General features: G+C 38.9%; 1 protein-coding gene across 4 annotated transcripts in view; it reads left to right on the top strand.

Annotated features, from left to right (window-relative positions):
* The window catches only part of vps13c (vacuolar protein sorting 13 homolog C), a 50,416-nt gene extending 46,056 nt beyond the window's left edge, over nt 1-4,360 (top strand). For 3 of the 4 annotated variants that reach the window (XM_047042828.1, XM_047042830.1, XM_047042827.1), the window contains 5 exons: nt 1,073-1,187; nt 2,688-2,779; nt 2,920-3,043; nt 3,199-3,282; nt 3,640-4,360. In XM_047042828.1, the coding sequence (XP_046898784.1) occupies nt 1,073-1,187; nt 2,688-2,779; nt 2,920-3,043; nt 3,199-3,282; nt 3,640-3,741 (517 nt within the window). In that variant the 3' untranslated portion in view covers nt 3,742-4,360. The other variant, XM_047042829.1, reaches the window with a different exon arrangement.
* The last annotated feature ends 12,053 nt before the right edge of the window (nt 4,361-16,413 follow it).

Raw genomic sequence — 16,413 nt, 5'->3', positions numbered from 1 at the left:
TTAAATTCACTTGCAGTGAGTTGAGAATCTAGCATATTCGTAGTTGGAATTCTCTGTTGCTGTTCTTCAGAAGCTCCAAGACTTCTGGCCAGGTCACTGTGCTCTCCTCCTTCAGCTGTTCTCTCCTCTTGGCTTGCCTGAGTGCACGAGCTCCCTGCACTACCATGCAGAGTTTGGCGTGCAGTACAACTGGGCAATACTTAACTGTCTAAAGAGAGTCTACACGTATGTCAGAAATCTCTCCCCAGTCTTGTCGTCCTCTGTGCACCTTGGTGTAGTGTATACGCTAGGTGGACCGGGGTGGCGCTCTAGGAAGAGGAAAGAAATCCCCCTGTCATCTGGATGGTAGTTCCATGTGCATTTCCCTTCCATGCGGGGCTGAATCACCCAGCTGACTCTGTGGGGGGTGGTCCCGAGAAAAGAAGTCTCCTCATCAGGGCTGCTGCCACATGTGGTGTTCTCTTTGGCCCCGGCTTTGTCATATCTCCTCGACCCCCCCCACCTCACCATCCTGCTTCCGTGTAACCAACCGTTATGCCCAAAGCACTCCCACTCACCCCCTCCCCTTTGTGAGTCTGAAATGCCGAAAAACGTACCCAACCTCACCTAATATTTAAGTGCATCGTCCATGCAATACTGTAATACTTCATCCTTCATAAACCTGATAACTAGTCAATTCTACATAACCTGATTAAATTATTGTTCCATGCTTTCACACTAGAGAAAACATAAGGTGAGATACCGGCACTGGGAATGACATGTACTGCTTATGCCCCTTTATGCCATGGCAACATGCTGTTATGTTTGGTCTGGCACTATTTGGAAAATGTGCTTCCAATCCAGAAAAGGCATTTGTGCATAATGTTTTCCCACAAGTTTTAGAAACTGATCCAAAACGAACTTTTGAATGAAAAACCATTGATGATTGGTTGAATGACCAGTATGAGTTATTGTGATAGGTTTTGTGTTTGTCAAAGCTTATGTGCTACTTTGTGTGCTGAGTATATAGACATTGGTATATACAACGTATATGGCTATAGTGTGCTGACAGTGTTTTTTGATTGGTTGCTAGGGTGGCAGAGTCGACGGAGGAGGTGACCAAGTTGAGGCCTGTAAGGTTGATCAGGGAGGATGGCATCATCCGACCTTATGACCAGGGGGAGTCCCGAGGCTATGACTTATTCCAGGTAAGCCACCACCTTTCATGTTGTTGTCCACTTCAAAAAGTCAAGTTCTCTTTGATTTCCTTCATTTTTCTTTATCTGCCCTGATTCTTTCTGATTGATAAGAGTAGTGTACCTAACTTGTAGGCAGGCCATTTGGATTATCTCTATCATTTATACAATGTGGGAGTTAGTTTTAATGTTAATTACACAATTTCCTAAACTCAATTCTGTCTTTCTCTCTTTCTCTCTTTCCTGCAGCATGATGAGGAATAGGGTTTGGGGTTGTTACAGTTCTTAGAGGTTTTCTCCTAATAGTGTCATTGAAGTGATATTGATGACCATGTATAAAACTACTTATGTTAATATTATATTACTATTTGAATGAACCAAGGCCAGTTGCGTAACAAAGTACAGTAAGTCTGTGCCATGGCCTATTTTCTTTGTAGTTTGTACAGTATATTTGTACATACTATTCAAATATTACAGTGGAAATTCTGGATCCATTACTGAATCCTTATGCATGCCAAAGCAAATATATCTGTTCATACTATACTTCAAGCATTTTATTTTGCCAAATGTTTGGTTAGTACAGTTTTTTTTAACAAACATTTTTCATCTACATTTATTCTGGAGAATGTATCTTATAATAATATAATGTTTTGTTGATCAAGAGTTCTCATATGCTATCTACCCCTGGAGTGGCACACAATGGAAGATAATTATTTTACTAAAAAGATGTTTACAGTGTGGTAGGTTGTTGCAATATTTTTGTAAAAGGTTTGTAACATCACCTTTCAAATCATTGCTTTCATACCTGTAAATAACCATTCATTTCCTGTATTTATACAATATATACTATGTTGAAATGTTGTACTCCAACATTTATTAGTTTATGAATTAATACAAACTTATGCAAAAGGTATTTGTATAAACAATGTTTAATGCATGATCAGGTGATGTTATTTGATAAATACATTGATACATCCAATATATGCTACAGCCTCAATAACCGAATCGTTCCTAAGTTAGCAATTGATTGCCTTCAAGTTTCCAAATGTATGTTTTAGTTGTATTATCCTTTCCATATTTATTGTGACACACATTTTTATTCAGCCTAATAAACAAATACCCATATGTAGATGTGAAAATAAGATGCAATGTATTTCTGATTTAATTGAACAATGGGATTCATTAGCAGTAGAAATGTAGTGTTGCACTATACAAAAATTAAAAAACAAAACACCTAGTGAATTTATTGAATTAATTTTTTAAACATGAATAAAAAAAAACGTTTTTAAAGATGTTCACTTAATCTCCAATTAGGTAGTTCTTAAAAATATAATATATTCATTTAAAATGTAAACAATTATAAGTAGGAAACAATAATACATTATCAAATGAATAGTACCATATACAGCAAAATAAAAATTTGCTAATAAATAAGTATCCTTGAATAGAAATATTACATGTCCAGTAGGAAGAAGTATTTGGTTCTGACATGCCACCATGTCTTCTGTCCAGAGGTCGGAGATCAAGCAGCTGGATGGGGAGATCTTCAGGGAACACTGTGAGTTCCCTGGACAAAGAAAAACGAACATCATAGTGACCAACAGGTACTTACATAACCTCCATTCAACACACCACACATCCCTTTTTCTATGTACATTTAATGCAATAATACAATTGAGCATGAGGTACACAGTTATCGAAATTAAAGTTGTATGTTTTAAATTTTCTTTTGAACCTGTTACAGGAGAGTAATGTGTGTCAAGGAGATTGAGTTTGTGGGACACTTTAACAAAGAGTGGGAGTGCCTGTTTGAGCATTTTGTCAAACCTCCGGATGTAGAGGGAGGAGATCTAAAAATCTACTGTAAGGTAAGGATGGAAATCTACTGTCAGACCAAGGACTGGCTCAAGTGATAGTCTGGGTTTTTCACTTGACTTCACTAGTCAGAGGTTTTTCACTTGACCAACTCTAATTCACTCTAGTGGTATGTTTTATTGATGCATGTAAACTTTCATTTGTACAGGAACAAAACAAACTCAAGATTCAAAAGCGAGACGGACAGCAGCCAGTGAGAATGGTCCATCTCAAAAACACAATCACAGCCCAGGTAGGAAGTACATGTGAACACAGACGCATCTGAGCAGAGATATGATACTACCTACAATAGTTTACTTCCACAATTTGTGCTGCTGTTGATATAAATAAACGGTGACCAGACCAGACGGATTCATATGTCTATGCAAAGAGTTGTAAAATGACCACAGTATTGTGTTTACCGGATAACTGGAAAGAACCACAGAAAGTAATTCCTTCCTGCCATAATGTGTCTTTATTGTTTCATCAGAAATGTCCTTTAAATCATTTTACAGATTGGCCACTCAAACCCAATCATTTGATGTGTTCTCATTTGTATATTGAATAAATACAAGCATGAATGTTTCACATAAATGTGTTTGTCCATCAGAAACTGCGAGAGGCCATTCAGAGGGCTCAGATGGCTCAACGGCAGCATAAGATGGTCAGGCAAAAATCTCAACGCTTCCTCAAACAGGGCAACAAGCTATGAGACCACCAACTTCCCAGCACATTAAATGTTTGGACTTAAAGTCCTTTGCACTAAAACTGCCTTAAATATTATGAATTAATTGGATAATTGTTGTGGAAAATGTTTAGAAAAGTTTAAAGATTATTGATTGTATCTATATCAATTTGATTCTGATTGGTTGTAAAGAAAAAAATATATAGGTTGTAAAAAAAAATATATAGAGAGGAATTATCTATAACAAATTGTATTCACTTGCTTACAAATGTTTGATTTCTAAATGAAAAGAAATGCTGTACGGGGTTATTATACAAATATGGGTCTGCATTAATATTTTTATTTTTTTTATTTGACAAGCTTAAATGCACTTCGTGAACAATTATTATATCACAGCACTGTGTGGGAGGAAGGAAAATCATACTGAATGGGGATTTGTATCTAATAAGTAAATGAAAATGCATATATCAGCAGGATGTATACCACTAATGGTTCGAAGACCAGTGAAAATAATTTCACATACCACTGTTTTCTGTAGCTAAATTAGTAATGCTGTTTTTTTGTTTACAATGCACTTGTTGGCTGACCAGAACAATGGTTAAATGCAAGGAACAGTTATGGAATAAATAAAAAAAGCTCAGTCATATGTTTCATGTTATCACAGGCGTTTCTGGATAAACTGTCTCTGAAATAACTTCACTGAAGTTGGTGATATATGGTGTTTGTAGAAGCCTCTCAAACACAACAGGAAGATGCATTGTTTTGAGCCTTTCTCATGGCTGTATAACCTGAATGTTCTTCTTTAAAACATGTTTTTGTTAATCTAATTTGTTCTGTTTAAATTATTTATATTAACGTGCACAAAGCTGTGTGAAGAAATAGGCACACTTCATAATGCTTAGTGTACACAATATTTTGTTGATGGAATTGTACAAGCGGTTCCGATACAACTGTATTGATAGGAGTTGGGTAACACTGAGAAAACAACTGTAATCCTAACTAGGACTAAAAGCGCATGCAGTTTAGAAATCAACAGGCCAAGAGATCCCAGAATTATTTCATTTGTCATGTCTTCTCCTAACCTCCAGAAATGTCCTTGAGGGAGTCGGTAACGTTTTTTTTTTTGTAAAAGAAACTTCTGGAAACCAGAAAGACCACCTGCCGCTAATGGTCTAGTACATTTATGCAATGGTTATGTAGCCTTCATTTGTCTGCTGTTTCCTGCTATCAATTGCTCATGTGATGTTGATCAATATGTATTATGTTGGTTCTCTGTTAAAGTGTCTTACAACCACAAACATGAGCGAAGCTAGTTCAGGCAGGGCAATCGTGCAGCGCGCGTCGTCCGCTCATTACCACACCTGTGGTAGCCAGCACAAGCCCATTGGGCCACGTCCGATAAGACTTAAAAGGGCACGCGGATACGCACACACTCACCCCGGTTGTTGTATTATCAGTGCTGCTGCCACCCTCCATCATCCCCTTCTCTCCCTTGCTGTCTGTATGTTTGTATGTTCTATCCATCAGGGGGATTATATCTCTATTGCTCCCTGCCTCATATGTCATGTATGCATGCGTAGCATCGAGGAGGCAGGGAGTGCTTCCCTTGATTATACACTCCGCCAAAATCAAACCTACGTCCATTTCATGGTATCAATAAATACTCAAATCTAATACGTGATTGTCTTGACTGAACTAGACTGAAGTCGATCATACAAGCACAGTGGTTGAGCCAGTTTTTATAATTAAAGGCATAATTCACAATACAGTGCTTGCATGTACAGTTCTGCCTAAGGGGTGTTGGCTATATTTACATTAAAGTTTGTATTTTTCCATTTGCAATGCTTTAAAATAGTCTTGTATTTTCTGTTCACCATAGTCTTGTATTTTCTGTTTAATGTACGTAAGTATTCACAACCTTTGCCATGACACTCAAAATTAAGTTCAGGTGCATCCTGTTTCCAATGATCATCCTTGAGATGTTTCTACAACTTGATTCGAGTCCACCTGTAGGAAATTCAGTTGAATGGACATGATTTGGAAAGACACACACCTGTCTAATTAAGGTCCCACAGTTGACAGTGCTTGTCAGAGCACAAACCAAACCATGAAGTCCAAGGAATTGTCCGTAGACCTCCGAGAGAAGATTGTATCGAGGCACAGATCTGGCATCAAAATGTGTGACCTCTTGTTCCCAGGTCCAGCAAGGACAGGTAAGTCACCTGAGTTGGTTTGGTTGGTGTGTCAGACATGTTCAGCCATGTAACAGGGAGGTCACATCAGCTATGTAATGTCTTGTGCCCAGGGATCCAGAAGGCTGACATTTTGTCCAGATATAGTGTGACCTCTTGTGCCCAGGTCTAGCTGTTAACCCTAGGTGATCATCTTTAGGTTATATGCGACAAGGACAGATGAGTCCCCTGAGATCGTTTGGTTGATGTATCAGAAATCTTCAGCCATGTAACAGGGCGGTCATGAATTCTGAAAAAAATATATAGGACCTTTTGTGAGCTGGTGTACATTGGTTAAACAAAATATGTTGTCAGTTTCTATTACACTGGACATTTTTTTTGACATTACAAGGTAAAAAATTACATGCAGATATTGCATTGGTCAGAATAAGTGATTGTGGACATCATTTTTTTCTGGGGAACTCAAAGTTCCTTCCATAGTTAACTGTTGTAGACGTCAATCACTTAGATTACCAAGTTCTGCTTAACCAAAAACTCCAAGGGAAAAAAGCTTTGCATATTGTTTTTTTTTTTGCTTTCAACTTCCTGTCTACCTTGCACTATTCTTCCCACTCCAAATGGCAGCATATTGAATGCTTTGTCTGCACAGATTTTGAGAAGTATTTGTGCATTTTGACAATTTAAAGTGCACAGCGTTTCAGAGCACAATGGCACCCTTCATCACAAAAGAGATGGTGCTGATGCCTTCATTTTGGAAGGAAATTAAATATTTGTGAAGTAAACACAATACAATTAAAGTAGTTTCAGCCCAATTCTGTCTTCAAAGTTTACCTCTGCAGCAGTGAGGGTTTTCTCTTTTTTTCTCTCTGACAAACTGTTTACTGACTTAAAGGTTGGGTGCAAGAAACAAATAATTTAAGGTGTCAGCAAAAACAGTTGCTAAACTGTAGTTTTTTTGGGGCAGTTTCTCTGAATGTTGCACTTTACTGAATCTGAATGTAATTTTGCTATTGCAATATAAATGTAATTAAATCTAACTAGTGCCCATGATGCAGTCGGTGATTAAAATTGGCATGAGCTCACTTCCTCTCACCACAGACCAGACCTCTTCCTCTTAAAATGTATCAAATGTTATGATCCTCTCAATGTTAATCTTGGACATAGTGTCTCTGGCCAATCTCAATGTTGTCTGTTGGAGAGAGGTGTAATAAGTCTTCTTTCCAACTTTGTTGACAGCTGGTTTTTCCATAATGCGTGACAGAAGAATATTCAGTGTGTCCAGGTTGTTGGTCAGCTGTTTGTTAAAGTTAAAGGAAGAGGCGTATGCATGTTTTAAGGAAGCCACAGGGAGAGCAAACTACCTTCTCCTTGCTTGGAGATGCAGGTGCACGGGACTGCACCTGACTACATCCAGTCTCTCGTCCAGCCTTACACCCCCACCCGCCACCTACGGTCTTCTTCTGACAACCGTCTGGTGGTCCCATCTCAAGAGCGCCCGCTCCCAACCCAAGCTCTTCTCATGTCTGGCCCCCCGATGGTTGAATCATCTCCCCACCTCCATCAGAGATACTGACTATCTCTCCACCTTCAAGAAAAGGCTAAAGGCGCAATCCTTCCGGTAGTACAATGCTACTTAAGAAATAATTGTTGGATCAGATATTAGTTTATTTCCTGCAGGAACACAATGTCACTTATTCATGCACTTATTGGTTAGTTATAACTGATTTAATTACTTGTACTCTCTGTGAATTATATTATTATTGTTGCTTGCTTTCCTCCAGGTACACTCTAGCACTTTCGAGGATCATGAGAATTTAAATTTGTTTAGCTAACTTGGCTACCCGCAAAGTTTTGGGGGCTATCTCGTTGTCTAGGTCAACTATGTTGATCATTCCCACATCTCATTACACATTCCCACATCTCATTACACTTTGGAGTATGACAGGAGAGCAACATAAACATAGAAATTCCCTTTTTCTGAATACAGTATATAGCAACACCAAATTTGATGGACACATTACTTTACAAGCACACCAAGCAGCTTTTTTGAAAAAGTTTAAGGGTAAAGAAAATGGTGCTGTGACATAATACGGCTGTGTAACCCTAGTAACTGCACTGTATTAGATGAAACACAGTTCTCACTCCCTAGTGTGAACTTCACACCCAGTCAGTGGGTCAGAACATTGACCCCCTACTTATGACATTCTAAGCAAGGCACACAGCAAGAGGGAGCCAGTCTACAGAACAATCCTCTCACAGGCAAGGGGAAAGGATCCCAACTCTCAACATAAGCAGCCTGCGCTCATGTGGCATTAGCTCATACCATCTGGGGCCTGTTATTGTGCTTATGTAACGCCAAGTGGAGGGAAAGAACTCATCAGCCGCAGGTGTGCCTGCCCTCGAGTCCTTCCTAAATGGAGAGCTGAGTGAAGTTACGAACTGGGAGTGTGTTTGTGTGTGTAGTTGCTGCAAAAGGGACCCTAGTTCCAATTCAGCCTGCTCTGTATTGCAACTAGTGCGAGTACATGAGACAATGTACGATGCATCCAGGACACTAGAAAAGTGTTATAATGGATGTGTATGAACAACACTGAAGTGTTATGATCAGTTTCACTAACCTCTCCAGTTTAATTGCACCTAGACACATGATGCCGGACAGTTATATACAGAGTGCTGGGCCTATATCCCAGGGAGCCCAGTTTTACGAGCATATCAAAAGCTCAGACATAAATGTAGAACAAGAACCGACAACCCTAATGTGGTTTTTACGACCCTGAGGTTTCACGGCTTTAATGTTCCACTGTGACGTGTTCAAAGCAGGACCGAACCAACAGTCATGCTGGCCCTACGTGGGGCATCAGACTGGAATATTGAGACTATGGTGCCCAAGTCTCATTCACTCCTCAGAGCTCTACTCACTTACTCCTCCACATTACACAGTTGTCTCCTTACTCTTTAAGACAAAGTGAAAAACTGTCTTTTTAAAAAGGAACATGTTTGAATGACCTTGACTATTGCTCTTGATCAATTTGGGATCATTAAAACATTTGAATGATCTTGGTATTGTAGAACTTGTAATTACTCTTTTAATAAGGGCACTTAATGTTAATATTACATTTTGAATGTGAATGTTTGTGTCATATCTATGATTATGTTGTAGTTTTATGTTGTACTTTTATTACAATTTATGATCAAAATATATATTGACACTGATGGAAGAATGTCAAGAAGTTTCAAAACCCTTGGAATGTACTACAGCACTCAAATGGACAACATTTGTGCAGAAATATGCCTCCTTTTATTGAACTGCTGCCCAGCTTGTGTCCTGTCACACCAACCCGTGTAGTGTGTACTGGTCTGGCTACTGGTTGCCAAGTCTTGCCATGGAACATTCATCCCTGGTGCTTGACCCACTTGTGTTTACATTGGAGGGAAAGGTCATGGGGAGCTTAGGTATTTAAAAGATGCATCAATATAATGGAGTGGGATCATTTATACAGCAACAGTTATTCTGTACTATGCTACAGATGGGGCTCTGTCAACTTTGTGAGCCAAGAGCCAGTATACTATTAGAGCATGGTCATCCATAACTGGCAACAGTTTTACATAGACAATGTAACTTGCCGCAAATAATAAATACTATACATCATTCATGTACATGTTCTTATATTCATTGTTAGCTGATAACACAACTCCACAACATGCTTGATAAAAATATTTTCAAAATGTTCTGGATTTCATGTACTGTTAGTTCATTCATATCAAAGTTATGAGGGAACTGTAGTGAAGAGTCAGCGAGTTTGAAGTAGTTACTCTTTTAGGAAGACATGGTAACTCTTGGCATCCAAAGTCTAGGTTTAGGTTGTAGCTTTGCTGTGGTGATTAAATCCACATCAGGGTGTGCCAGAAGACCCGCTTCATCGTCCCGCATGTTCCTTTTTCTAGAGGCAGGAACGCCCCATTTTAAGAGGCCAACTAAAGCAAACAACAGGACAAACTAGTGAAACTTTACCCAAGCAGCATTTTTCATACACACAGTGGACTATAATATATGTCATTGTGAACATCTTAACAGCATGGAAAATGTAATTAACTAATCTCTGGTGTCTCGAGGAAGAAAAAATGAAGGAACCTGTAAATATAATGAATTCCTATGGGGGTAAACACACACCTTGGTATGCAGCCAAATCACAAATTAAGCTGTTTCCTTGTCTCTCCAATACCTCTCTGACTTGCAGTGCCACTGTAGAATAGCAAAGGGGGTTTCATGCAAATGTTCCAGGTATCACTTGGGAAATCTAGACCATACCCCATGGCAGCGAGTAAGATGCACCACTGTATTGTCTACGCATACTTAATTACCTGCCATTTATTGGGAGAACAATGTGAAAAGCACTCTACTGTATGTAATACAGACTATTGTGACACTGTTTTTAACTTCTTCTGGAAAATCTTACCAGATTGGATCGGTCAAAGAAATAAGATGTATGGAAAGCTGTTATTATTAAAACTGTATTAATTTCTTGACTGTTATATATTCTCCATGAAGTCAATCATGGAAATTATTCCAGAATATCATCTACATCCCAGAGCTTTATTCCTAGTTAGGAAATACTGCTGCGTGCAAATTTATGCGACGCGCCTTATTAAAATGCATCCTGCTGAAATTATTCAGAGTGCTAATCATATGACATTATAATTTTATACCTTGGCTTTGTAGTTTCCTTTTCATCACTGGGAGATGTGATGAAATGATCAAGACACTTTATTACTGATTCATCTTAAGACAGAGAGAACCATATGCCTACTACACCATCACATTAGCAACATATTTAAACTCTCTTGATCCAAAAGTGTTTCATAGGCTACAACTATCAGTTCATCTGTGAATGGGGAAACTAGTACATTTACCACAAGCCCCAAAATTGAAACATGCCCTTTGGAACAAAAATAACCTGACCTTTGACTTACACCCATTAACAAAGATACATTTGCAGTCCCTGTTCACAGGAAAAATATGGTGGGAAATATAACCATAATTGTACAGACAGCAATACATCTTATTTACGCCGTTGGTGAATCACCACTGCACTTTATGTTAATTATTTAATACTTCTCTGTAGGCATGAATTATTGAGATTAGAAATTGTGTCCTATGCACTGTAATTCTGCAGTGGAATTGTTCAAGTCCTCTTGAAGATGCTTCTTTATCACAAATGCATTCCAAACATAAACACATTTTTGGTGTCAAGAGGGAGGCAAAAATGTGTTTTTTAATACTTTAAACAATAGTTTAAAGTTCAAAATGTAGAGTGTCTGCAGTTTTCATTTGATCAGATACTGAATTATATGAAAGTGCGACCTTAAAGTATTTAAGTTTTAAAGTCAAAGATTGACTGGTTACATTGTTAAAGTTTCAACACTTTTACCTAATATAATAATTAGTTTACTTTTTGGGTCTTTTTCCAGTGTTATTTGTTTATAGGACAGTCAGAGAGAGACAGGAGGACATGTAGGATTTGGCATAAACTGAATTCAAACCCAGGCTCCTGCATTAGGCATTAGCCATTGTAGCCTATGTTCTTACCCAGTGAGCCACCAGTTTTCACAAGTTTTCCATGACACTTGTCTTAAAAAAGTAATTGTGTTCTAACTTCAGTGAGGCTGACCATGTTTGCAATACCCCAATCTGACAGAAGTGTCTAATTGGCATAATCTGTGTTACAAATCTGTAGTACTTCCCTTAACTAACCATTTATAAACTGGCCTCTGAGCACCTACATTCCAAACTCCAAAAGGAAACTTGAATACATTTGTGTTTCTTGAGGAACTCACCAAAGTTGGCTGTCATCCTGACAAGGGCTCTTAGATTGCACCTCTCCATCCGATGCCTAGGTGGCGCTTCTATTCCTTTGGGGCAGGAGGCAAGCTCTTTAAACAGCCAGAGAAGATTGGAACCCAGCTGTTCCCCCTCCACGAGTTCCTCTTATGTTTCCCACTCATGAACAATCTCCAGACAACAGCGTCAGGCTCCCTCTTTAACAATATATAATGTAAAAATTATAATGCCAAATCTGCCGATTGAATCCAAATCAGGGCGTTTTCAATATCGGGCTTGGTGAGTGACTCAACACAAGCGTATAGACTAATTTGTTGTTTGTAAACAAACCTGACAATACACGACTCCGTGTCAGTTGTTTGCCTATCGCAAGAGCATTGCTGAGACAAATGTAAATTCAGCAGTGAACGTTTTAGCAGCGCTTTAACATGTACCTCCTGTAGCCAAGGCCAAGTTTCCGCTTTCTTACCGGACCCACTTGAAGAGTTTCGCTGCAGGGCAAGGATGCTTAATAGAATTTGAATTCCAATTTGACTCCCCCGCTTAGCAGCCTTAATTTGAAGTCAGGCTGTCTACAACCACAGAAAGTCGATTGCACTTAATTTGCTCAGGCTGTTTTGCATTGCCTTTGTACTCAACGGCGAGAGGGCACAGAATTTCAAGTGAACTATAAAAAAAGAGAGAGAAATAGCTTAGCACGCTATTCTTTACTCTTAGACTGGCAAGAGCCCACCCCCCTTTTTATGCAATTGGTTGTATGCCTCAAGGTATCTACAAAAGGGTGTAAATGTGCTCGACATTAATGGCTCAATTCAGACCTCTGTTCATGAGAACTATTTAACACACTCTTTTCAGGTTTTGTACATCCGCCTTTATTGAAATTGACTTTCATTTCTTAATTTTGTTGGATGGGTAAAGATTACAATAATCTATTGTAGGCTAATCAATTAGTCAATTTTAGGCAAATGTACCTACCTAAATGCCTATGTGGTAATTAGAAAACCTTCATGTCAAAGGATCATACTGCTAATGTCTGACCACATTTGCCCAGCCCTCACTGTGCAGTGGATCTCACTAGAACTGTTCAATTAGATATTTGTACCAGCCCGGTCTTACTGAGTGCCATATACCAGATACACCATAACACAATGTGTTAATCGAAAGCATAATCGATTTTGTGACATACATTATTCACATGGTGAGCTACAGTATAACCTCTATAAGGACAACATTTATTTTGATGCTATGAAGTCAAAAATGTCTATTCCTCCAACGTTTTTGGTAATAAGTGTTTTACACAAGTGTTACAGAAACATAGAAGGTGATATTTGGTTTCTGTTGCTAACATTTGGCATAATGAGGGGATTAGTACTGTAGAACATTTTCTCACACTGCTCAGTACCTAATGCATATGCATGCATGTGCATTGACTCAACATTGCATCTCTAGAGATGTGCATGCATATGGTAAGACTATTTCATTCTCTTTACTGCAATTTAGATGTGCATACTCATTGCTTTCCATGGGAAATGTACAGTATATACATTCTACAGTATGTGCATGTGTTAAAAAATAAAAAAATACATCTACATGACTGTGTTCCCAGTACAATATAGTCCTCTATGTGCTTCTACAGGCAATCTCATCCCTCTTGCTTTAATATACCAGTGACATGGTAATGCAATATTGTACCCGCATTATCTCAATACTGTAAATTAAATTGTATAGTTGTATGTTTCTTGTTCATACAACTTACAACATTGATTTGGATTCCTTTTCTTTGTTGTGATGAAATGGTACACGAGGGAAGCGTGTCGTGTTGAGTGCACACTGGGGAGACCCCTCTATTCAAGCCAAAGGCTTGTTGAGTTTGTCAGCTGGCCAAATGTGCAAAGATGGTGGATTTAACAAAGAAACTATGGGAAATCACTGGATTTGGCCCAGGAGTACATTTCTACGACAGAACTGAAGCAATTTGTTCAATGAGACCTACACACACATGCATGCATGCGTGCACGCACACACACACACACACACCCACACACATACATACAGTACTTGAATCATAATGAGAGATAGTTGCCCCATGAACAGTACACACACACAGGACTGTAATCTGTCGTGCATGTACCTCCTGGGGTTATAAAAGACCACAATGCTGTTCACAAGTCAGCTCGGGAATGGAAAGTACCCCAGGAAGGCACCACATTCAGTAACAGCAGGTTGGGGGGAAAAAGCTAAAAAAAATCCACCAATAATCACGTGTCTGACTGGCAAAATCTGACATCAAACAGGGAGGGATTGTGTCTGCTCAAATGCCAAAATGTACAGTTGCACTGAATAGGCAGAACAACATACACCATACACCTCCCTAAGAAATTATGTAAAACTGGTGCTATATTCTGCCCACCTGCTGTGCATAAAGCAGATGTTGCTGGAAGATTCAAGGCGCCCAATCACAGCACATTGTATCTTTCTGTAAATGGTGCTGGAGCAATGTCCCCAACACTTGGCATTGGACCATTGCTTAGAAAATGGCTTAAATAGCCCAGCAGTGGATAAACAAGATTCGCAATCATTTGTCCTTCCTTGGCCAAGTTTTCAGTTTCATAAACTCAACTTGTTTTTCCACAAAGCTTGTTAATAAAATTCAAATATTTACTCATGTTACGTCAGCGGAGGGAGTGCTGTTTCATACAAAATGAGGTCCACTTTTTCACCTGAAGCAAAAGTGCTCATACCTCAAGCTAAAACTATTTTGTCAATCAATGGCAGCATTAGAGATACATAAAACTTATTGTGATTGGTCTGGCCATGTATGACCTCTTTCAATGTGAACATTATGCCATATTACAAAGGGAACATTTGGGATTTTGCAGGAGAAGCCTCCCTCATGTTATGAGTTATTGACATCCACAAAAGAGGAGTGTCTTATTATAGTTTTGATTAAAATGGATGGCAAACCAACGAGCTCAGGTTACAGTGAACGCTCTGAAGCATAGACTTTCATTTCACCTCATTTATTTCACAGGGTTTTCCAATCTACAAAGTACCTGCCCCCATCTATGGATTGATAACGAAATGAAAGTACTCATTATGTGAACGTACAATTTTTCTGATTATCAATCATTAAAATTACATCAGAAACTGGAAATTGGAACCTCCCACCCAAAATAGGTGTGTACAGAATTTAGTGAAACCAACAGTTTCGACTTAGAGAAATATCCTTTCACTTGGAAGACAGAAGAGCTATTTAAATGTCCTAGTATTGTACAGCACAGGCCTCTCCATAGTCATGCCCACATGTGCTCATTCTATACATGTATGTTTTCCATACATAAATGCACTGATTGAATCAAATGAACTGAACTATATTTCAGAAGGGCTGGTAAAGGCCCTTGCAGTACTTTGTCACATACAACAAGTCTGCTACTCTTAGAAGTTGTTGAGAAATAATGTTGCTACTGGCTTGTGCAGTGCGGGCCCTTGTCTGAAACATTGAAACATTGTTTATGCAGAGTACCAGGAAGAGGGATGGTGCAGTGATGCCCCCTCATATGTGTGTCAGCATAATCAATCATTCTTAAACACAGGCATGAGAGCCTGTCCAGCTCTCCATCAGACACATCCTTCTTTGGCTCCTGTGTGACAGCAGCTATCATTTATCTTTACTCTGAATTAAACTTGCGGCACTGAACTTGTCCTTGCCTCATCTCCGTGTAGGTCTGTAGAGGTTGGGTGAACAATATTGGGGAGAGTCTTCAAGGGGACATCCTGTAAAAAATTTGAATTAGAAACTGGCCTTAAGTAAGCACATTTGTTTGTGTTTTAACTCAAACAGCATAAAAGATCTGAATATCACAATACAAAAACACTTTTTGGTCTCTCATTTTGTTCTACTTGAGCTCAGGTTAGTGAAATGGATCATAGTGCTGCAGTTCAAAGGTCACAACTTCAGAGGAGTTGTCCAGAGATAAAACTGTGAAGGAGAGGAATCTGGCCTACTTCCCAGTTCCAGGTTATTGTAAGGTTTTAGTGCTGCTGTGCATCAGTCAATCACCTGAATGAATTTCCCTATAAGATCTTCCAGAGTCTGGTTTGAGGTGTTTAAAAGTACAGTATTAGAGCAGTGGCACAGGGCCTGTACATTGTGCTCCTGTGCAAAAGTCAATCACCTAAATAAATGTCCCCATAAGATCTAGGTAGAATCTGGTTTTGACACAGTCATTACATTACTATTTGACACTGCATAGCCCAGTATGGTTGTACCCCTTTAGAACATTCCCTATCCATCATCTCAATATAGGCTTGGCAGAAATCACAGATTATCAGAACATGTCTGCTCCTTGACTTCCACAGCTATTTCTTAAAGATGAACTGTTTTGACATCAACTTGCTCTTTTTTTGTCTGAGATAAGTTAAGCCTATTAAGAACAAAAGAGCAGATCTTAAAATGTGATGCAATTATTTTTACCACTGACAAGCAGACATTTCTTTTCACCTTTTCTGACATACTGACACCAAACTGGTTATCCCTAGCTAATTGGCCTGCTAAACTTGATGCAAATAGCTCCCAGCTAATAGCCCAGAGTTCTCTCAAATAAATGGCCGGAGATAGAAATGTGTTAATAATACCTCAATACCAAATATCAAATTACCCAATGAGTC

Source organism: Hypomesus transpacificus, chromosome 19 (assembly GCF_021917145.1).
Source record: "Hypomesus transpacificus isolate Combined female chromosome 19, fHypTra1, whole genome shotgun sequence".
Taxonomy (NCBI): domain Eukaryota; kingdom Metazoa; phylum Chordata; class Actinopteri; order Osmeriformes; family Osmeridae; genus Hypomesus; species Hypomesus transpacificus.
This window is presented reverse-complemented; position numbering and strand designations above follow the sequence as displayed.